At 42.1% G+C, this 24,159-nt stretch overlaps 1 protein-coding gene across 4 annotated transcripts in view; it reads right to left on the bottom strand.

The window, feature by feature from the left end:
• Positions 1-24,159, bottom strand: part of ACSS3 (acyl-CoA synthetase short chain family member 3) — a 102,606-nt gene that overhangs the window by 18,380 nt on the left and 60,067 nt on the right. For all 4 annotated transcript variants that reach the window (XM_060245137.1, XM_060245138.1, XM_060245139.1 and 1 more), the window contains 2 exons: positions 13,393-13,488; positions 10,217-10,280 (listed from right to left, as the gene is read on the bottom strand). In XM_060245137.1, the coding sequence (XP_060101120.1) occupies positions 10,217-10,280; positions 13,393-13,488 (160 nt within the window). The remainder of the gene's footprint in view (positions 1-10,216; positions 10,281-13,392; positions 13,489-24,159) is intronic.

Below are 24,159 nucleotides of genomic sequence, written 5' to 3'. Positions count from 1 at the left end.
CCAAAACTTTCTGAAGGATTCTTTGTTATTTTAGTATATTTCACGTGGCTAATTTTATCTACCGTTACATTGATAGCAGGTGCAAAGATACATTACTGAAGAAGAATTGCAGATTTATACCCCGCCCTTCTCTCTGAATCAGAGACTCAGAGTGGCTTACAATCGCCTATATCTTCTCCCCCCACAATAGACACCCTGTGAGGTGGGTGGGGCCAAGAAGGCTCTCACAGCAGCTGCCTTTTCAAGGACAACCTCTGCCAGAGCTATGGCTAACCCAAGGCCATTCCAGCAGATGCAAGTGGAGGAGTGGGCAATCAAACCCGGTTCTCCCAGTTAGTCCACGCACTTAACCACTACACCAAACTGGATCATTGAACAGATTAATGTTATATAAAGGTTTATTAAGTATCTTGATTTCCTGATAGTCTTTAATACTATGATTCATTAGGCTGGGGCCAGTAACTTGTTTCTTTTCAGATAGCTAGTTGAAACAGAACTGTTGTTTGTAATATTGTCTTTAGTAAAAAAAAAAAAAAAGTGTTGCAAAGTTTTTGGATTATTTCTGAATAACACTAGCTGTATAGAGAACAGAACGTTTTAAGTCCAGAAAACATGCACCCTTTTCTAGAATGGATTTTCTCAACCTGCAGTTGGCAACTGGTAAGTAACACTGGCTGTCATAAGCAGGATGCTGCTGAACAGGAGCAAGCAACCAGCCCTAGTTAAGCCATGCCAGCCAGGTGGCATCAAATCATCCAGAGGGTGCTGCCAGCCCTAGGGTAGCCAACCTCCAGGTGAAGCCTGACGATCTCCTGGGATCACAACTGAACTCCAGACAACAGACTTCTCTCCCCATCCTGGAAAAAATAACTGCTTTGGCGGGTGGAATGCATGCCATTCTGTTCACCCGAGGCCCCTCACTTTACTGAAAAAATCATCCTTGGTTGCCTAGCAACAGCTTCTGGCTAGCACTTACCTGGTGGCAACCATGGCCTCTGAGGAAACACTTCCAGTGGGGCCAGGCCTTGCCACCTAGTCACATTATGGAAGTGGCTCCCTGGCTATTTCGGTGGCTTTCAAAGGCTGTATGTGCTGGGAAGCTATCTGTATGGGCTGTCGATGGGGCGATAGAGCTCTGTTGCTCATGGCAGCTGTGATGCCTTTTGTGGGGCTGCAGTAGAACAGCAGCCTTTTGTGGGGCTGGTTGGCAGAAAGGACACAGAGAAGCATTGGAGATGTGTCTGTCTCTGAGGTAAGACTGCTTTTGGCAGTTTGTTCAACATTTCCGGGCCTGCAGTAGGTGGGGGCAGGGGAGTCAGCCAATGGGAAGCTAGAGACTCTGACTAAGCCATAATGGGCCAATTATCTGTTGACTGTATGTATCAGCGAATGCCAGTGCTCCTTTTGGCCAGCACCATAAGAGAATTTAATATCTATGATATATTTAAATTTTATAAATAAACTAAATAGGGCAATGTTGCATGTTTATTTAATATTTAGATTTATTAATTCAATCTTCCAGTGGCTTCACAATTTCTAGAAACTGTAGCATTTTGCATCCAATATACTGTTCAGATCCTCCATCTCTCTTCTTAAAGCCTTTTGGGCTTTTTTTGAGCAGGAATGCAGTTCCAGCTGGCTTGGTGTCAGGGGGTGTTGCCTAATATGCAAATAGATTCCTGCTGGGCTTTTTCTACAAAATAGCCCTGTGCGAAACAATGGCGATGTCAGGAAGTGTGGCCTAATATGCAAACGAGTTCCTGCTGGGCTTTTTCTACAAAAAACCCAAAACAAAACCCTGCTTTTGGGAAAAAGAGAGGAGCTATATTCCAACACTCAAGAGCCAGTCTAGCAGATGTCATTGAATTAAAACCTTAGAATGTGGTAAATCTAAGCACCTGAATAATCTAACACCTCAATAATTAGTTTCTGAGGCTGCCTTAGAATTCTCTCACATGCATGTTACCATTTTCCTTAAATCCACTCAAGCATGAAAAAGCACAAACATCTTTGCCATCAGTACTCTTTTTACATTGTTTATAAAGTTCTTTACTTTTCTTAGTGCCATAATACATTTAAAACTAAAACAAGCATTACCCCCAGGCTTACAACAGAGATCACCCAACCTCCACCCTCACTGCCTGCCATTGCTCAGCTGGATGCTGGGAGGAAGATGCCAGGGAAAATGGCAGATCAACCTCATACTGACACCATGATGTCACTTCCAGTGTGACCCAGCAGTGATAGCGGTGCACCAGGGTGATGTTCTAGCATTTGCCCAATACTATGGCTAAACTATATAGTTTGGGGGAAATGCTAGTGTCATCTGACACAATGATGTCACTTCCAGATCACATCAGAAGTGATGTCATGGCATCAGCACAACACCAAAAAGATAAGTCCCTACCACTCACAATCTTTCCACTTACAATGTAAGTATAAGTTAAACAAGACACATTCAGGATGAGAAAAAGTGTAAGGTGAACTGATTGAGAAAGACCAGCATAAACAGTGATATTGGAATGTTTCATCTGTATTTGCTGTCTTCATCCATGATCCCTGTTCCTCAGTCCACTGTACAGCCTACCTAGTCCCATCAGCCATAAACTACCTTCATCCTGGTTCTCTTCTGTTCTTAGAGTCTTAACCTCCAAGCTTTTGCCATTAACCCTGTCTGCCCCACAGCTTCCTCAGACTTTTCTCTATAGACAAGCAGACAGCCTTATTCTAAGTGATTTTTATTAGTCTTCACAAAAAACTACTGTGTTCAGATCAGGCAATCAATACAAATAATTTCACATATTATAGCATAATTACACTCAACATTTTGCTTTGAATTCCAATATTTAAAAATGCGATTTCAGTATATGATTGTAGCATGAAGATATTTCTAGTGCTTCAAGCTATTCATGATAAGAAATGACTGTAGAAACATTTTTAAAAGGACCAGTTTGTTAAATCCCGGCTAGTAATTCTTTGCTAAAATATGTTCACTGAAGGAGAACAGAAATATTATTTTGCGTATAATTATCTCAATACACACCTGTATTCAGCAAAACCATCAAGAACAGAAAGTTATCTGAATGCTTTCAAGGTAATGTCAGGATAGTACTTCTCAGTACAGGTGCACCTTTGATTTGTGTAACTGTTTAAAAAGTCCTTATGACATAGAGGAAGGACAATTACCACTGAGAGATTCAATAGCAGTTCTTTTAGAGATTTTTTTCTTGCTCTGATTCTTTCAATTTAACCACTAAATAAGAGAATTCATCACACAACGAAGTTTCACCAGGGCTTTTTTTGAGCAGGAATACACAGGAACACAGTTCCAGCTGGCTTAGTGTCAAAGGGTGTGGCCTAATATGCAAATGTGTTCCTGCTGGGCTTTCTCCACAAAAAAAAAAACCATGTACAAAACAGTGGTGACACCTGGGGTGTGGCCTAATATGCAAATGAGTTCCTGCTGGGCTTTTTCTACAAAAAAGCCCTAAATTTCACTATTATGAATGCTAGACATTAAAACTGGTGAAATACGTAGAGCAGATCAACACAAAAGGCATCAGTGAATCAATGAAGTGTATAGTAATGGACCTATATCAAGTGTACCAGAAGCAGACAAGCATAAGGTACAAATAACTGAAAATTTAATTATTTAATAAGAAATCTTTGCATTTAAAATATATTGGTAGTTCCTGGTGCCAATTAGTAGCAATAAGTAGCAACTGATGTCAATTAGTAGCAATACGCAGCATTAATATGCATGGATTTTCTCCATGATCGTCTCTAAATCTATTTGCATGTTCTTACACATGAGTATTTGCCAAAAATTTATTGTGATCTCTCAAAGTCAGGAGTACTGTGACTCTTCACAGTCTATCGATTTATTCATGTTATTGGTTCTCTTAATGTTATAGTTTATCTCATTACTGCTACAAAATAACATGAATAAGATGATGAAAGGGTGAACAGGAGCTGCAAAATGCAGGAGTTTAAACTTTCCAGGTCCCCACATGCTTAAGCCCTATCTCCCTGCACACTCCAATCCAGTTCTGAATCAGGTCATTGTGCACCTGGAAATTCAGTTCCAAAGCACAAAACTCCTGGATTTGTTAGACAGTACCCCTAGCAAAAATTTTAATGTTTTGTACATATATTTTAGAGTGTTTTTAATTTTTCTGATGATGCGTGTTTGTTTAGTTTTAATGGTTTTTAAGATGTGTTTTTAGTACATGTTTTTAATCTGTCAGCTAGCTTGGTGGTCCATATGGGGGCAGAAAGGCACAGTATAAATTCTGTAAATAAATAAACATGGAGTGTGGACTTGAGGACAAGTAGTAGTTACACCTTTAGACAATATTGAAACTTAAAGTAAAGGTAAAGGTAATCCCCCTGTGCAAGCACCAGTCATTTCCGACTCCAGGGTTACATTGTTTGCACAACATTTTCATGGCAGACTTTATACAGGGTGGTTTGCCATTGCCTTCCCCAGTCATTTATACTTTACCCTCAGCAAGCTGGGTACTCATTTTACTGACCTCGGAAGGATGGAAACAGGGCCGGTCAGAAAGCCCATGGCGCCCCAGGCCGACTTACTGCCTGTGCGCCCCCAGGCCAACCCCTTCCCGTTTTTTCTGTGGTGCTGCAACACAGCACCGTGCTCCACCACAGCACCGTGCTCCACTCCCCACCCCCAGTGCGCTCAGACACCAGCCTCATGCTTACTAGCTTCAGGGGGGGGGCATCAGAATAGCGCTCTCTCTCTTAATACAGAGCAGAATGAGGCTTAGCTCCCCCCTCCCTTTCTGTTCTGGAAGGGAGGGGTGAGAGCGAAGCCTCTTTCTGCTTTATATTAAAAGACGAGTCTATTGCGATGCTGGCCGAAGTGAGTAAGCATGAGGCTGACGTCACTACTCTGAGCGCGCCAGAACAGGAAGGGAGGGGGGAGCAAAGCCTCGTTCTGCTCTGTATTAAGAGAGCGTGTTATTCTGATGCCCCCCCTGAAGCCACTAAGCATGAGGTGACCTGCCTGTATGGGGGGGGGGAAGGAGGTGGCCTGCCCACCGCCTAACTGCCCCAGGGCAATTAGGCATTTGTCTTGGGTTCCAGGAGGGGGGGAAGAGCCCAATTCGGTGCCCCCCCCACCTGGCACCCTAGGCAAATACCTAATTTGCCTAGTGGACAAACTGTCCCTGGATGGAAAGCTGAGTCAACCATGAGCCAGCTCCCTGAACCCAGCTTCCGTCGGGATAGAACTCAGGTCGTGAGCAGAGCTTGGACTACAGTACTGCAGCTTACCACTCTGTGCCATGGGGCTCTTAGCTATTGAAGACCCTTTTTTATGCAGACTCAGATGTGCAGACCAGTTGTGGGAGAAATTTTATTTCTCCTAAACATTAACTAGACTGTTGTTCTAAATATCCAGCACTGCAAATGCCCAGGATTTTTAGAATGTAATAATGTAAGGTTTTATTTACTGCCTACATTAAAAGCATCCTGGAATTAAGCTATTGTAATTAGACTCCAAAGTTTTACTAGTACATTACATAAGAATGGGGAAATTATACTAAAATAACTTTTCTGTTTTAAATGTATATCTTAAGGAAATACTTAAAATGCTTTTTAGAAATACTATGTTAGGAATACTATGCATGTTTTAAAAATACAAAAGTTAATACATCCAAACTTTGCCACTTGTGTTCATTGTTAACATAAATATAAATACTAAGTAACATGCATATTTGTTTTACTCTCAATCAAAAGTCAAACAATATTCAAAATATTGAAGAGCATAAGAGAAGCTATGTTGGATTGAGCCAATGTCTCATCCAGTACAACACTGTGAAACACAGCGGCCAAACCCCAGGTGCCATTAAGAAGTCCACCAGTGGAGCCAGAACTCCAAAAGACCTCCTACTGTTGCCTCCAAGCACCAAGAATACAGAAATCTTTGCCCCAGATATAGTATTCCATCTATACCTTGTGGCTAATAGCTGTTGATGGACCTCTGTTCCATGTGTTTATCCATTCCACTCTTGAAGCTGTCTATGCTTCCTGCGCCAGTGAATTCCACATTAATTACTCTTTGAATGAGGAAGAACTTCCTTTTATCTGTTCTAAGCCTATGGCTCATTAATTGTCGCGTGTCCACAAGTCCTTGTATTGTGTGAGAGAAAAGTACCTCCTTCTCTAGCCCATGCATAATTTTAGATCCAGGTGGGCAGCCGTGTTGGTCTGAAGCAGTAGAACAAAGTAGGAGTCAAGAAGCACCTTTAAGACCAACAAAGTTTTATTCAGAATGTAAGCTTTTGTATGTATGCATACTTCTTCAGATGAGGGGATGGGGTACAGTGAGCAGAAATACACATAGCTGGTGGGTTAAGCGTGTAAACTGATACAAAGTTAAGATCAAATGGCAACATAGTGTAATAAATTGGAAGACCATTTGGTTTAGATAGCATTTGCATGGGAAACCAATAAAAGGAAATAAAAGTTGCCTGTTAATTGCTCTTGTTACAAAACAAAAGGAAATGTATAATTTTGTAAACCTCTATCATGTCACCTCTCAGTTGTCATTTCTCCAAGCTAAATAGCCCTAATTTCTTTAACCTTTTTTTCACAGGGAAGGCTTTTCCATCCTCTTAATCATTTCAGCTGTCCTTTTCTGCATTCTCCCCCCGCCCCCCCCCCCCCCCCCCGCCGCAAGGTTATATCTTTTTTGAGGAGCGGTGACCACAACTGGTCACAGTATTCTAAATGAAGCTGCACCACTAATTTATACAGGAGCATTATGATACTGGCTAATTAGTTTTCAGTTCCCTTCCTAATAATCCCCAGTACAGCATTTGCCCTTTTTATTGCAGTTGCACACTGAGTCAACATTTTCAGGGAGTTATCTATCATAACTCCAATATCTCTCTCTTGGTCAGTCGTCACCAGTTCGCCATCTCTTTTGTACAAGTCTTGCTTGTTCCAAAAAGGATCTTAGTCACTAACAAACTTAAACCCTTCTTCTCTATACCATTGTCAAATCCATGCACTGAGACTCTTAATTTGTACCTGTCTAGCTGGCCCTGTGCTGGGCATGGAACAGACAGCAGTTCTGAGAAGGCTACCTTGGAGGTCCTGGCCTCGAGTCTCCTCCTAGCAGCCTGAATTTTTCCTCCAGGCCCACACAACTAGACCACACATAATGTCCACTACCTTTGCCCTAGGGAAGCAAGTCACCATGCAGTCAGTACAGATGTTCACAACCATCTATCTACATGATTAAGGAGTGAATCACCAACTACCAAGAACCCCATTCCATGCCCAGGGGATGCTTCCTTGGTGTGAAAGGATACCTGTTCATCAGCTGTAGAAGGGGTCTCCTCTGAGGGAACATTCTCTTTCTTCACCACAGTGCTCCCTGACAGCAGCAGGATTTTCATTCTCAGAGTGGGAAACATCTAGCAAGACCCTGAGAGTCTTATCGGTCTGCCTGCCTGTCTCCCCTTCTCCAGGTCAGCCACCTTGGCCTTGAGGGTGCAAACCCATTGCCTGAGAACCAGGAGCTCTTTGCACTGAGTACACACACATGACTTCAGTCCAGATGTTGCATTCAGTGCAATACACGGGATAGGCTCCAACCCCCCTGCTGGCATTCTACCTTCATAATTGTTTTGAGTTGCTGCTGCTGTATTTAATTCCTCTATTTATACATTTCCTATTTATGTAGATCTGTTTGTGGAAAGTTTGGTTTCCCATTTAGGGACATGGAGAGACTAGTGTCCTGGCTTCCTTGCCCTCCTTGTTCCAGAGACTTTATCACTGAAGCTTGGACACTTTGGCACTGGAACTCAGTCCTGCTAACTCACAGAGCTGGAGCCTGCTCATAGGAGACTTAAATGAATAGCTTAGGCCAAACCTCCATACCTATTGGAGCCAATCACACTGACTGGGAACTACCCAATAAAGAAGAATGAGTGAGTCACCCTCTTGTTGATTGGTGAAAGGGAGATACTCAGACAAGAACTCCTCTCCATTCCAGGCTGCCTTTTACTTCCAATGCTAATTTAATTTCAAATTTAGCTCTCCTAGGCTTGGATTAAAGGTTACTCTAATTGAATAGCCTCAGCAGTTACAGGTGATATCTAGCTGCTTTTTTTCTTGTAGGGGGAAAAACCCTTCTTTAAAGAATGTGAGAATTAGTTTAAAATTGGACTTCATTTTGGTCTTAGGTGTATTTAAACCCTAGCTGCAGTTTCTTATACTTGTGTTTTCCTCCTTGTTCTTCTTTTTCTATTACAAAATCCCGCCTAAAATTTAGCCTTATCTACAAACTAAGCATCTGTAGCGTCTTGTATTAGTACTTTAATCTATAGGTGTAATAAAGATTAAAAGTGATATTAGAGCTTAACCTAGCCCCATGACCTCAGTTTTGCTTGTTTTTTGCTTGACCCTCTGTTCAACCTTTCCCACACTGCAGTAAAACTAGGCAAGAACATCTGAGTCTGTTCAGAACCTGTTTTGACAACTTCTGAAACAGGCTACGGTACAATTAAAGAAAAAAATCATGTCCAACGTTGTAAATTTTACCTATTACCTGTGAAGTAAGGTATCATTCCACCACACAGGGTACATCCTGGTTCAAACAGCAGACTGTAACATAGTCTCAAATGGTGAGTTCATGATTTGACACTGTTCTGCCACCCTCTACAAAAGCAGCACTGTTTCAGAGTATGCTGGCTATTATTAATATGAATGAGGAAAACAAGAAAGGACTAAGCTAGGATACTAGTAATCAGCTCACCAAAGCTGACTTCCAAATATTTCCCGTAAACCAACCAAAAAATGACATATACCATAGCGACAAAAATAGAATGAGTTCCTAAGCAGAGGCAGTGGAAGTTGAAAAGGACACAAAAGCAGAACAGGCAACTATTGGTGCTCATGTGAGATGTTACCCTTTAAGTGGACTACCAAACTGAAGGAGGAAGGCTCCTTATAATTTTGTATCAAATGGCCAGAATGCAATATGTTAATATGGTGCAATGACTATGGCAAACAGAAGACTCAACCCTAGCTTTTGCTGACATTAGATTTTTGAAGGAGCGACAGGATAACATTGACCAATTCCCCACTAGGCTTGTTCTGGCATTGGAGCTTCCCCCCTGCCGAAGCTTCTGTTCGATTTCACAAAAGCTCCCCTGGGGCTGCGACTCACTCCACCTCTTTCCCACAGCAGCTTGTGCAAAATAAGCCCCAGGGCAGCTTGTGTCGGGAGGTGGGGGGAAAGCTCCAATGCTGGAACAAGCCTAATGGGGAATCCATCATTAATTCAGAATTAAATCTGAAATACTCCAAATGGTCTCTTTTACAAATATTTTACCAGATAATTCCCTAAGTCATCAAAGAAACAAAACTGGATGTAGCAGGATGGTAGCTCTCTGGGTTCCTAGATGGGTGACTGGAGAACACAACCACAGAAAAAAACAAGTTTCCCAGAGAAACACAGAAACCACAATGTTCTCTAGAGGAAGCAAGCCTTATAAAAACAGTCTACATTGATCTCATACAAATTACAACCAGCAAGAGACCAGTGTAGTCTAACAACCCCAGTTCTGTACCACAGGAGTAAGCCAAATACTCACTGTTAGACCTAGCCAGGTTATTTCATTTTTAATAACATGATAAATGGCTTTATACAAGTAAATGATCTCCTGTACAAGTTATTTTCCTAAAGTCTTTCTTCTCCAAAATAACATCTTTCAACCCAGAAATAATTTTTCCTTGCCAGAGGATTTATGTTCCTGGTGGAACAGTGACAAACACTACAGATTATCAATGAAACAGAATTTGCAATATTCTCTAATGATCTGATCAGATCATTTCAAATCCCATCATTAAAACTCAGCAAAAAGGAAAAATGGCTCATATTTTATATTTTAATTCTTCTACAAAGTGGTCTGAAGCCCAAATTAATAGGCAGAAAAGTCATGCATGTAATCAGTAGGCAGAAAAGTCATGCATGTAATCAGCATCAATAACTGTACACATCATTTATTTATGAATTATGTTTGGGCACATCTTCACTCTCTTCACCACCCTATACCTATTATTCAGTTTATCAATTACGTATTTGTCCAATGCACCAGAGAAAAGTCATGTGGACAAGTGGTATAAATATTTTAAACAAACAAATGTTTTAAAATGCCTTTGAAAGTTGTGCTTTACTTACTTCACCACAATATTTCCTAAAGTATTTGCTTTTACTGGTTGCTTGTTGTCATCCAGAATCATCACTGCAACAAGATACAGCATAACAAGTGGTTACCAAAGTAAGGGGTTGTTTTGTTCTAAGTTGTACTTTTTATGACAGAGAAGAGATTCATATTTAACTGCAACAGCAAATGCATAACAAAGCAATTACAACCATTTGCAATGTCCCATTAGATTAGATCAGTGCGTTTGTTAGCAGATCAGACTGAAAGAAGCTTCTGATGAAGAGGAGGGTAATGTGAATTACATTTTTAAAAAACTCTGCAGAGAGAAAACCCTGAAGAAATTATTATAGTTTGTATAGTGATGAAAAAAAATTAAACCCTGCCTAACAATCAGAGACAACATTAGAGTCCAGTGGCACCTTTAAGACTAACAAAGTTTTATTCAAGGTATGAGTTTTCGTGTACACACACACTTCTTTATATATCTGTTGGTCTTAAAGGTGCCACTGGACTCTAAATTTGTTCTGTTGCTTCAGACCAACAGGGCCATCCACCTAGATCTAAACGCAGACAATGAAACAGCAGCTGGTAGTGACAAATGAGAAAATCAATCCAAACATCATTTGGGGATAATAACTAAATAAGGCCCTTTCTAGAAATTGTGCTGTCTCTTTAAAAGTTTGGCACCATATAGCCATGTCTGCTTTGTTCTACTTTGCCACCAGTCTAAGGTTGCCAACTGGACAGGGAGGACAGGTGTAATGTGTGGAAATGGACACTTTCATGGCATGAAGTTAAATAACATCAAAGATTTCAGGTGTTCACGGCTGGTAACATCATTAATGGTAACATCACTCAATGCACAACAGCCAAGAAGGTCAGAGCGCCTGCTCTGGCTGCAACGCCACTGAGGATGTTCTCCGCAGCTGAGAACGAAACGTCTGGAAGAAAAACTTTCTCCAGTAGAACACGGCACTTGAGCCCGAAAGATACTACAAACCCTAATTAAATAACATCACCTAACAAATGCTTGACTATCAACTAATATTAAAGGAACAGCTACAGGGACTGGTTTAAAACATTGCAGACCTACAAACCAGCCCCTTCGCCTAGCCTTCTCTTCTAACTGCTGTGCTACAAAATGCTTTTACAGAAGCCAACAGCAGAAGAGGAGATGAGACAAGGGCGCAAGCAAAGGGGATGACAAAGTAGTGCCATAGTAGATCAGCAGTGCATGGCTTGTAGGAGTCACACACTCACTCTGGATACAAACCCAATGAAGCAAATGTATAATTGCTTATGAAACTATTCTCAGCTTTATTTCTTGCCATAATTGAGGGTTCTTCTCAAGTACCTTTTGCCCCACAATTGCCCTCCCAACAACTGCTACAGCTACCAACAAAAGGGGCAAAAAACCCTGCTGCTGATTGTTTATAATCTTCATTTGTCCTGCCTTTTTATTGTATAACCATAGTTGAATATTTTTCAGCAAACTGAGCACTTCTGATATAATTTTAAAGTAATTGTAATTATATTTCAAGAGCAGGTTTCATCCCTCAAATATTGCAGGCCAAACCATAGTACAAAGTCATGAAAACACTACCATTTTTAATTTTATGACATCACATGCTCATCTGATTTTGTTTTTCAATCTAGCAGCAGCAGCAGCAGCTACTGCCTCTCATGTCTGATGCTGCTTCAAAGTCTACATTGCCTACAGCTAAAAGAAGAATGCTGCACATGAGAGATAATGTTCATAATGTTCCTTTCAAATATCAATTCCTGCAGAGGACTCTTTCATTGACAAAAGTGTTTCATTGACAGTTTACATTGAAAGCATTTATATACTTGCCAAGTTCAATGACTATTTTTGATTCATAACAACATGTTTATACAGGTCACCGACGTTATGTCCAGTGGCATCTTTATGCATGTTAAAAACATGGTAATTTCACTTAGTATACGAATATCAAAAAACTACATCCCATTGTTTACAGTACTGGCTTTGTAGAATACGGGGAAGTTTTGAAAAGAGGTATAGGGCCTCACTACATGATACGTTGTTTCCAAGCCTGCCTTGAGACCTGTCAAGCCAGACATGCTGGGTATTCTATGTCCGGACTTGACCTGAAAGCACCACAGGGAGCCACTATTTGCTATATCCAGGAAATGCAAATGCCAACTGGACAGGGAGGAATGCAGTGGTTTTTGTTGTTGTTCAGTTGCACAGTCGAGTTCGACTCTTTGCAACCCCATGGACCAAGTCACGCCAGGCTCTCCTGTCTTCCACCATCATCCGAAGTCTGCTCAAATTTCTGTTAGTTACATCAGTAATGCTGTCCAGCCATCTCATCATCATGCACTGACAGGTTACACAAAGTTTCTCAAACAGCAGCTCCCTTAGGCCATACCAGTTCAGTAAAATGACCACCTCAATCCCAATCAGCTCCCTGTACAGGAACTACATTTCAGTGGAGAACTCCCTGTATATATCTGATGAGATAGGACTCATGGCAGACATGGGCAGAGGGTGGCATTCTGATGTATGTAACAGATTTCCCTTAACAACAAAGCATCCAAATCATCATCGTCAGACACAACTCTGTACATGTAATCAATAATGTATGTATGGAACTGCTCTGACTTTGACAAATGACCTTAATAGGGTATGTAAACAATTATGTTTGTAGACTGATAGGGAAATTGTGATTGCCTAAAATTATGTGATTGATCCTCCTCTCACCCATCTTTTTTCTCTTGGTTCACATTTGTACATAGAACTATTGATCCATGTATGATAATCTAAGTCAGTTAGGGTACTTAAAGACAGAAAACCCAAGTTCCAGTCATAAACTGGACTGACATTATTATGCTGCAATAAGCATGCTTTCTGGTAATGGCAACAAAAATCACTGTAGCTTTGGGTAACTACTGAGATATATTTTTTAAATTGAAATGTTACAGGGAAAATGGGATTTAGCAAGTATTCCTTGTACTGGTGTTCTATTTTGCTATGAAATAAAAATGTTGATGTAGCTCATGAAGGCAGATAAAGGTTGGGTTTGGGTCCTCAGTTGTTAAATACAGACACAATTTCAGTCAGATTTCTAAATTCCACCTGCAGACAGCCAAAGACTCCTTATAGAAGTTGAGCCATATTCTATCTTATTGTATATAGTTGCAACTATACCATTGTATCCTGGCACCAGTCTTCCAGTCTGTCCTGGTGGAGGTGTAAGAGAGTTTCCCAAGCCAACGCAGGAGGCAGTTATAGCAGAACCTGTTTCTGCAGAACAGAGGAAATAGTTGTAAAATCTGTAGTCAATATGATACTAGAAAGAGAAACATGTTTCTCCCCCTTATCCAATTTCTCACATTATTTATTTCCCCCTAGCCCACATAGCCTTTCACTTTTCTCTGCTTCCTACCCACCCACAATTATTTGTCCCTCCCTAGTTTTCAGCTTTCCATCCTCCCCTCACCCTTGCAGACATGTTCCTGCAGCTTCTCCCACTTTTTCTTTTGTCACCCACTCATCTACCTTTTCCTGTTAAGGTTACCATCCCCCAATTCCCTATATATGAAAAAAATACAACAATGTCAATGTTATTAAGTTTAACATACATATATTCAAATGGAGATATTAATAACAATTTTTGCTATGTGATGTCCCCAATGCAATGTCATCACTTCCAGGTGACATCATCACAGTGGGGACATCACATGGGGACTCAGGTATTTGTGCAACTCTATGGTTTTGTGGGTGAAAAACCCAGAGTTTCATCCAACTACCAGAGCATCCCCTGCATGGCATCCCTGCCCACCCAGAATGCCCTCCAAATTCCCTTGTCAGATGGGTGAGGGGAACTGGCAACCCTATTTCCTGTCCTTCCCTTCAGCTTAACCTCCTTCTCTCCCACCAGTCTTATTTGTTCAGCTCCAGAGTCCCCACTCCAACCAACAGTAAGCACAGAATCCTCAGCAATATTATGTGACTGCCTAGCAGCCCCCTAAAAGGGTACTAAGATCCAAAAACATAATTTCATGAGATCTTAAGAACATAAGAGAAGCCATGTTGGATCAGGCCAGTGGCCCATCCAGTCCAACACTCTGTCACACAGTGGCTAAACCCCCCCCCCCAGGTGCTATCAGGAGATCCACCAGCGAGCCAAGACACTTCCACTGTTGCCCCTCGCAGCACCAAGAATACAGATCATCACTGTCCCAGTCAGAGAGTTCCATCTATGTCCTGTGGCTAATAGCCACTGATAGACCTCTGCTCCATATGTTTATCTTGGTGGGCTTTAATTTCTTAAAGCAACAGGGGTTGCTTCTATTATTGAGGTGTAGCCTCCCAATGAGTTGGATCCTGTCTAAATTTTGCATCGGATCAGAACTTTCCTATCTCCCACTGATCTCTTTTCCGTAAAAAAACAAATATCACAGCTTATTTGAGGCTCTAATGGGGTGGAAGGAAGCTTCATCAGTTGTTTTTCTATGTAAAGCTTGAATAGGTATAAATCATTTTCTCATACTATAAGCAGCCTCCAGAAAACTTTCTATTTAAAGAGGTTTCTTGTTAGAACTACCAATCCAAAGGCTCAGACTCTGTTATGTGAAATTAAAGTATCAAGAAAAACAGGAATCACAGGAGAAAGTAAGACCAGGTGAACAAATACAATCTCACTGTGTACAGTGATTGAATAAACAATTTAACATTACTTTTAGCCTCTACTTTATTATATTACAGCAATTCTCCTATGTTCAATATGTTCAAGGTCTAATTGATAATATCTGTTTTCACATTTGCATTGCTGTATTCGGAATGCCAAACTTTTCCCATTCACTATTAGAACACTTCTAATAGTGAATGAGAAAAGTTTACCGTTCCAAATACAGCAATGCAAATGTGAAGAAAGATACTATTGATTAGTCCTTGACTTATGCAACGTGAAATTTAATGATGCTGCAAGATTGCAATGGGGTGACCTAGAGGAAGCCAGCCAGTTCACTGGACTCTCAATTACACAAATGAAATATTATTATATATTCCCGAGGAAGGCTCGAAACATACTATATAGTTATTAAAATCCATTGGAATGTATATTAATCAGGATGTAAGTTGTGAGAGGCACTAACTTTGTTACTATGAATTTTTATGCTGTATGTCAAGGCTTAATGTGAGTACTGGATTGTTACATATGTATGGACATTTTGATGTTTTTGTATTTTGTATTAGTGATATGAATTTTGTATGATATGAATTTTGTATTGAACATAGGAGAATTGTTGTAATATTATAATACACTAGAGGCTAAAAATGTTAAATTGTTGATTCAGTCATTGTACATGGTGAGATTGTCTTTGTTCACCTGATGTGAAATTAAAAGCCAGGATCTCAGACATCAGATACCATTAATTATGGTACCAATTTCATAGCTCCTACACAAGTATTTGATTAATACTGCTGCCCAAGGCTGAACACAGTAGGTTCCCAGGGCTGATGTACACAAGTAGCCAAACCTTTTAAAAATTCTATAAAGTTTTATTTTATATCTTTCAAAACAAAATGTTTAATCTATAGGCAACACAACACTCTAAAGTCACTCAGCAAGAAAGACAATAAAAAGTAGCTTAACTATCTAACACATTTCCAAGACCTGCATTAAATATCACAAACTTTAATTTCAGGAGTCATTCTCTATGCTGCTGTCTATTGCAATTTTAGCATATCATAGTCCAGACCTTTAGTTCATCAGAATCTAAGCCGGCCCCCTTTCTCCAGGCTCTTAGCTCAATTACAGTTTTTATGGCCAAGTAGCATCAGGTGATGATCAGTATTCCCTCTAAGCTGAGTAAGTATGAGCTAGCTCAGTTTTTTAGCCTCTGGCTCACACATTTTTTACTTAGCTCAAGGATGGCCCCAGAACAAACTAACTTATGAAGTATTCAAATTGCTCACTCACAACTTTAATGCCAATAGCTCATAAAGTAGAATTTTTGCTCACAGGACTCCACGGCTTAGAGGTGATGATGGTACCCAATCAGGACACATTCTTGCTGGAACCCTCTAGAAAGTTATCTCATCACTCCTGATTCCCCCTCCCATTCTGTGGGCTGCAGGTTCTCATGAGAAGCTATTTACCACATTTCCAGCTCTGGCCTTGAAGATGATAACAGCTATGTAGGCAGAGACCCACCCAATTAGCAACACCTGCAAGATGGAATAAGTCCCTTACTATTCACATTAACCCTTGCGAGGCATCAGGTGTACTTTGCCTCATAGGTGCCTCATGCTTTCTTGATCATTGTGAGTCTTAATAGCTTATGTGCCTTTGATTATGGTCTTCCCTAAGACTACCACAAGTGGTGGAAATGAAAAAAAAGAAAGAAAATATGGTACAAGGATTTCACTGACTCTCTAAAGTTACTAGTGATCATTTCAGAATGTATTTGATATTTTATGTTTGTTTGTAGCCGCTGTAAGTAGAACTGCAATGACTGTGCAGAGCCAAAGATTTTGAGTTTACAGTTTGTAAGCTACAAGCTGAACTACAACAAATGTTTGCAACGTTCTCACAAGGTATAAAAGAAACATTACTATTGTTATTCTATGGTGTGGGAATTAGTTACTTTTCAGTGTGCAGGCAGCCTTTTGTCTTTGAGAGGAATAGCCCATGTTTTGGTTTTTAAATAAATTATCTTTTCTCATATACCTGCTCATCAAATACTGCAATTCCTTCCAGAACTGTCTAGGATGACACTGAAAGGACCTCTATAACAATATTCTGAAATTTACAAGGGAAGAAGTTATCCAAAGATGATAAGTATATTCCTCCCAAATTTCAAATCCATGTGAAATATTCTGGGGGGAAATTTTCAGCCACCACTGCTAGGTTGCAAGGCCATATTTATTGTCTTTTTCAGGGTTGCCTCAATTTTCCTGTTTCAAGATGCCTTAGTAAGAAAAATAAACCCTTGAATATGAACCAAGGACAAGCTGGAAATCCAAAAATAAATTCCCCCTTCAGGCAGTTTGCGCTAAATGCCACCTCAGGCAGCAGACAATAGCAATGCTACATGATGAGCTGCTGAAGGGGTCACTGTGTTAAACAGCAGAAACTGCTTACACCACAGCTTAAGGAATACAAGTGGAAAAGGGTTGTGCTAAGGGAACTGCAGACACATGAATGATCAAAGGGTAAGAAAGAAAGAATGGTGGGGAGAAATTTTAAAAAAACAAACAAGGAGGCAGTGACAAGAAATGAAGAGGTGAAACCCAAGGCATGGGGAAATACAGTAAGGCAGAATAACGAAACAGAAGAAAAGAGACAGTGATGTGGAACTGTAGTGAATTAAGAAACAGGAAATATGTGTAAATGAACAACAGGAAGTGTAACAAAACAAAAATTCAAAGCACTAGGATTGTTTTTCATGGATTGCCAGTAAACCAGTTAGTGGAACACAGTAAAAGAACAGACATTAATTAGCCCTTTTCAGACATTACCCTCCTGGCACTGTGACTATTCATACAGAATGAACAAACAACTCACAATCCTCCTAATATGCACAGTTGCCATTTCTTCTGAAAAGAGGCAAAACAGTTCATTAAAGATTAATCTGTGATCTGTTATGCATGTTCCAAAGCTGCAATATACATGAACTGCCCCTTCCAGAAAACTGGCAATCATGTACATCCATAGAAGAAGACTGCAGATTTATACCCTGCCCTTCTCTCTGAATCAGAGACTCAGAGTGGCTCACAATCTCCTTTACCTTCCTCCCCCACAACAGACACCCTGTGAGGTGGGTGGGGCTGAGAGGGCTCTCACAGCAGCTGCCCTTTCAAGGACAACTCCTGCAATTTTCCGGCGCCCCTTAAAGAGGCCGTGGTCCGGCCCCTCTTAAAAAAACCATCTTTAGACCCTCTTAAAAAAACCATCTTTAGACCCGGCCCAATTGGCACACTATAGGCCGGTCTCAAACCTGCCCTTTTTGGGCGAACTTATTGAGAGGGCAGTGGCGAGGCAGCTACAGACTTTCCTGGAGGACGCTTCCATCCTTGACCCACTTCAGTCCGGCTTCCGCCCAGGTCACGGGACGGAGACGGTGTTGGTTGCCCTGGTGGATGACCTTCAACGGCATCTGGATCGGGGTGGCTCGGCAGTACTGATGTTGTTGGACCTATCGGCGGCGTTCGATACGGTCGACCATCGGCTGCTGACTTGCCGCCTTGCCGACGCGGGGATTCAGGGGTTGGCCTTGCAGTGGCTTTCCTCCTTCCTTGAAGGTCGGGGACAAAGGGTCGCAATTGGGGGGGAGCTGTCCCAGAGAGAGAGCTGTCCCAGAGAGCGGTTCTCTCCCCGATGTTGTTTAACATCTATATGCGACCTCTTGCCCAGATTGCCCGAAGGTATGGGCTGGGGTGTCACCAGTATGCTGATGACACCCAGCTCTATCTACTTATGGACGGCCGACCGGTCTGCGCCCCAGAAAACCTGGACCGGGCACTACAGGCCGTGGCTGAGTGGCTCAGACTGAGTGGACTGACATTGAATCCTGCGAAGACAGAGGTCCTTTGTTTGGGCCGTCGGGGACCGGGAGGGGAAATCCCTCTGCCAGCTTTTGACGGTGTACCGCTGAGGCCAGCGGACAGGGTCAGGAGCCTGGGGGTGCTATTGGAGCCGTCCCTAAAGATGGAGGCTCAGATAGCGGCCACTGCCAAGTCCGCGTTTTTTCATCTTAGACGGGCAAGGCAGTTGGCCCCCTTCCTGGCCCCCGACGACCTAGCAACAGTGATCCATGCCACGGTCACCTCGAGGTTGGATTACTGCAATGCCCTCTACATGGGGCTGCCCCTGTGCCGGACCCGGAAATTGCAGCTAGTGCAGAATGCCGCGGCCCGGCTGTTACTGGGCCTCCCAAGGTGGGGGCACATCCGGCCGGGCCTTCGGGCTCTGCACTGGCTTCCAATAATATACCGAGTCCGGTACAAGGTGCTGGTCATCACCTTTAAAGCCCTATATGGCCTGGGACCTGCCTACCTGAGGGACCGTCTCTCCCCACACGTTCCCCAGAGAGCACTGAGGTCTGGCACTCAAAATCTGCTCATCATCCCCGGGCCCAAGGAAGTGCGTCTCAAGGCAACTAGAGACAGGGCCTTTTCCACAATGGCCCCTATGTGGTGGAACCAGCTACCGGAAGAGGCGAGGGCCCTGCGGGACCTTGCTCAGTTCCGCAGGGCCTGTAAGACAGCCCTCTTCCGGTTAGCCTATGCCTGATGAGATAATGTAGCTACCAGATTTTTGTGTTTCTACTGTATAGTTTAATGTTTAATTTTAAGGTTTTTAGGTTTTAATTGTCTGATTTTAGAGGTAATAACTTGCTCTGATTTTACTGTTTTATTGTTTTATTGTTGTTGTAAGTCGCCCTGAGCCACTTGTGGGAAGGGCGGGATAGAAGTCACCAAATAAATAAATAAATAAATAAATAGCTATGGCTAACCCAAGGCCATTCCAGCAGCTGTAAGTGGAGGAGTGAGGAATCAAACCTGGTTCTCTCAGATAAGAGTCCGCACACTTAACCACTACACCAAACTAGCTGTACATGCAATCAAACATAATAACTGAATGGGAGTATATATTGCTATGGCTTTGTGCAACAAAGGTTCCCAGTGGAGCTTCCCTAATCATTTACACGAAAATATACAGCAGTCAAACATAATTTTTTTGATGGCGTAGAACAAGCCTCTCTTTCAAGTGTGATATAAATCGTATTAGGCACCAACTGAATAAAAGCAGGAACTTAGCACACCATCTGCTTTCTAAAACAACCTCTAATGAAATAATAGGAACATGCCTAATACTAGGGATGTGCACGTGTCTCACGTCTCATCATTTTTACTGCTTCTCCAATATGCAGAAGCCATATGGTGGGTTTTAGGCAGACAAATATATTTTTTGATCCAAATATTCAATGGACAGCAGTCTTGAAATGAAAAACTACTGCTATTCAATTAGTAAGAGCAATTAGAGGTTTTTATCTAGACAACAAGGCTTTTCAAGATATAAGTTTTAACCACTGGCATCACCTTGGTGAGTCCTAAAGTAAATAGTGGTATGATTTTAGTTATGTAGAACAAATACAGATATAAGGGTTGGGTTACAAATGAAGCAAGGACTGTGTGTTAGTGGGGGTGAGACCCACAAAACTATCATTCCCTTCTATGAGATGATAATGGACTGCAGCAATTTCAATAAAGCATGAGACTGAGATAAAGCAGCAGGTTCCATTAGATTATGTGCCTGAGGAACCAATGACATAGGAGAAGGTTGTTTTTCATTCTCTTGAACTATCCAGTGGTCAGTTTAATTATTTTAACCCACTATGCAGATTAATCTAGCTACGCTTCAAACGAAACAAAAACTCTACCTTACCATGTGAATTTCAGTTCTTACGAAACAAAGGAAGGCAAATAAAATTAAAGATTGTTTTTCCGCTGCTGAATAGACATAAACCAGCTTCCAAAAGTGGAAGTGTACTGGAAACTAACTTACCTGTAGCTTCTTCTTTCCCAATTAACAAGCAAAGAGATGTACTACAGATTCAAATACTTTTTGGTGCAAAAAATGATACTGCCCTGCAGTCTACTGAACTTGTGATTGACTATCCACTGCCAGCATCTCTGGGACTATTAATTCTACCCATAACAACTTCTGAGAGTAACAGTTCTTAAATTTATGGGTCATTTGTCAAGGATAGGAAAAGGTATTTATCTATTCTACATGGAATAGCTGTGTGATCCAAATACTTGCTGTGTGCCTGGAAAACGTACAGGCATTCCAATGAGATATCATGCTAAAATCATGGAAAAGGCAGGATTTAATCTAAAGGATTTCGTGGACAGCCAAGCAATTTCATATCTAGTCAGTAAAATATCTACTGTTATCCAGCAGACAGTTTTCAGATTAACACCTTCCCTTTCCATGAAGGAAAGGACAGAAAAGTATAGGGCTCCATCCCTGCCCCTCCCACCCTGTGTGCTATCCCCATCAGGTCTCAATGAAGTTCCACTAGAGGGCTATGTAATCTCATTTCCAAACTACTGGATTACGAAGAATTCATTGTAAACAAGGACCCTGCATCCACAAAGAACGTCAACGTTCTCTATATTGAACAAGACCTTGCTCCCAGAGGAAAATCCCCTATTGTGAGGCTGATTTCTGTCCCTGAGAGAGATACTAGTGACAGGTTTATTGTTATTGTGGTCCTTAGACTAGATATAAAATACAAATATACAAAGTTTCCAGGATTTTAAAATACTTAAAGCATTTTTTTAAAGTTTAAAATTTCATCTAAAATCTAGTAACTGCCTATTTTCCAACTACCATGCATTTTCTGTAACCTGAGTATCACCATGCAGAAACTGGCTACTTGGTAGGTGATCTTAGGGTATCTATCAGATAGAAGGAACTTAGGTTTATCTTTTTCTGAAAGGCCCAAATTTTTTTTCAATCAGCAGGGTGATGATCTCCTTACGTGCCACCTTGTAACACAGGCATATGAAAAAAAAAGTCCTCTGTAATCTCAACCTCCGTTAATGGAAAAGTACAGAGCCTTTTTAGGAAAGGAATCCCATATATTTATGGCTAGCTGTATTGGGGACAACTCACCTACTCTCTTTTTGGATGAGCCGTGTGTCACTCAAAGAGCAACCCCACCCTCCAGCCCCAGGACAAATGAGGATTCGACCACTGAAGAAGCTGCTTTCATATTCCCTCTCATTGGCTCCTCTATTCTTACACTGCACTCACTTTCCCCTCAGTGGCTGTTGCTAGGATCCACGCTTAGTTCTGTCAGTACAAGACAACCATGCTTGGTTCTGATGCTAAAAGTTGGGGGGAGGCCCTTTCCAGGCCTATTTTGGTCTTTGAGGGAGAATTCATTGGGGCCAGTCCTGCCTAGGGTTGCCAGCTCTAGGTTGGGAAATTCCTGGAGATTTGGGGGTGAAATCTACGGAAGCCAGGGTTTGGGGATGGGAGAGGCCTCAGCTGAATATGATAGAGTCTACCCTCCAAAGCAGTTATTTTCCCCAGGGGGGAAAGAGATCTGTTTTCTGGAGTTCAGTTGTGATACAAGGAGATCTTCAGGCTCTACCTGGAGGTTGGCTACCCTAGGCCTGGCAGCACCCTCTGACTGACTTGGTGCCTCTTGACTGTAGCATAGCAGTTAGTGTTTCAGAGCAGGGTCTGCCAGATCCAGGTTCTTGCTGTGGAAGTTCTGGGTGATTTTGAATCAGCCTATCCTACCTCACAGGGTTGTTGTGCAGATCAAAAGAGGAAGAGGAGAATGATGTAAGCTGCTTTGGTCCACATCGCAGAGAAAACTGTCCCTAAGTAGAGGGGGAAGAAGATGGAAAGCTGAAGTCGGAGGGGCTTTATATAGTTTGAGAGGTTGGTGGGAACATATGATCCCCTTGGAAATTATGAAATTTTGCTGTACCGTTTGCAGATCTTTCTCCTTGGTCCACAGCCTATTTACTGTGTTGAAGCCTAGAGCCCAAGTCCTGCAAAACTACCCCAAGATATTAAGTTATTAACTTGCTCAATATGACGTCTATACCCCAAAACAACAATCTTTGTTTTCTGGTAGTTGATTGTAAGGGATTCTACTTCACAGTATGAGGAGAGCTTCCCAAGAGCCCTTCTCAACCCTACAGGTGTTCTAGATTAGGTGTGTCAAAAGTCCGTCCTACAGGACAGAACCTGCCCACCCAGGGCTTTAATTTGGCCCACAAGATGGGCTCAATATGCCTTGGCATTCTCCAGTGCAGTTGGCTCTGCCTCCCCCTTCCCTCCTCTGTGCTTTGCCTTGCTACAGTGGGTAGGTGTTTGTTTTTTGCAGGGCTTTGTCTGCCTTGGCTCTCCCAGGTGCAACTTTCTCCCCCTTGCTCTTCTATTCTTTGCCTTGCTACAGTGTGTGTGTGTGTGTGTGTGTGTGTGTGTTTCTGGGTTTCTGCCTTGGCTCTCCTGGGTGCAACTGGCTCCGTCTCCCCCTTCCCTCCTCTGTGCTTTGCCTTGCTACAGTGTGTAGGTGACTCTGGTTTTTTTTTTCTCCTGCGCTTCCACTGCCTTGGCTCTCTTGGATGCAACTGCCTCTACCTCCCCACCACCTTCTTCATGCTTTGCCTTGCTATAGTGGGGTATGTGTTCCTGTCTTTTTTTGCTGGGCTTCTTCTGCCTTGACTCTTCCAAGTGCAACTGACTCTGCCTCCCCCTTTCCTCAGTGCTTTGCCTACAGTGGGTAGGTGTTTCCAGGAGTCATTTTGTAGAAAAATAGGTGGTGGAGCTCATCCAGGGATTGTTATGCAGCTGCACATACTATTCAATGGACAAGGAGGTAGAACTCTCAGAAGGAGGAGGTGCAACTCTCAGAAAGGTGCAGGAGCTGCGCTCCTCTGAGCTCCCACTGAATCTGAGGCCTGAGTGTTTCTATTTTATTGGGGGGGGGGGGTTGGCTTCTTCTGCCTTGGCTTTTTCTGAGTGCAACTGGTCCCACCTTCCCCTTGCCGCCTTCATGCTTCCCCTTCCTACACTGGGTGTGTGTGTGCTTCTATCTCTTTTTTTGCTGGGCTCATTCATGTTGACTTTAGATAGGGAGAGGGAGTTGTGGCTCAGCTGAAGAGCCTTTGCTTGGCATACATAGAATCCCAAGTTTCTATCCCTTGCACCTCCAGGTTGTGGCTTATAAGAAAGACTTCAACCTGAGACTCTGCCACTTGAGGGAGGTGGGGGAAGCTCACTATGCTCAGCCATTTCTTGTTTTTTTTATGCGACATAGAATCATAGAGTTGGAAGGGACCTCTAGGGTCATCTAGTCCAACCCCCTGCACAATGCAGGAAACTCACAAACACCTCGCCCCTAAATTCACAGGATTTTCACTGCTGTCAGATGGCCA

Source organism: Heteronotia binoei, chromosome 8 (genome assembly GCF_032191835.1).
Source record: "Heteronotia binoei isolate CCM8104 ecotype False Entrance Well chromosome 8, APGP_CSIRO_Hbin_v1, whole genome shotgun sequence".
NCBI classification, from domain to species: domain Eukaryota; kingdom Metazoa; phylum Chordata; class Lepidosauria; order Squamata; family Gekkonidae; genus Heteronotia; species Heteronotia binoei.
Note: the sequence above shows the minus strand (reverse complement) of the source record. Positions and strands in the feature narration are given on the sequence as shown.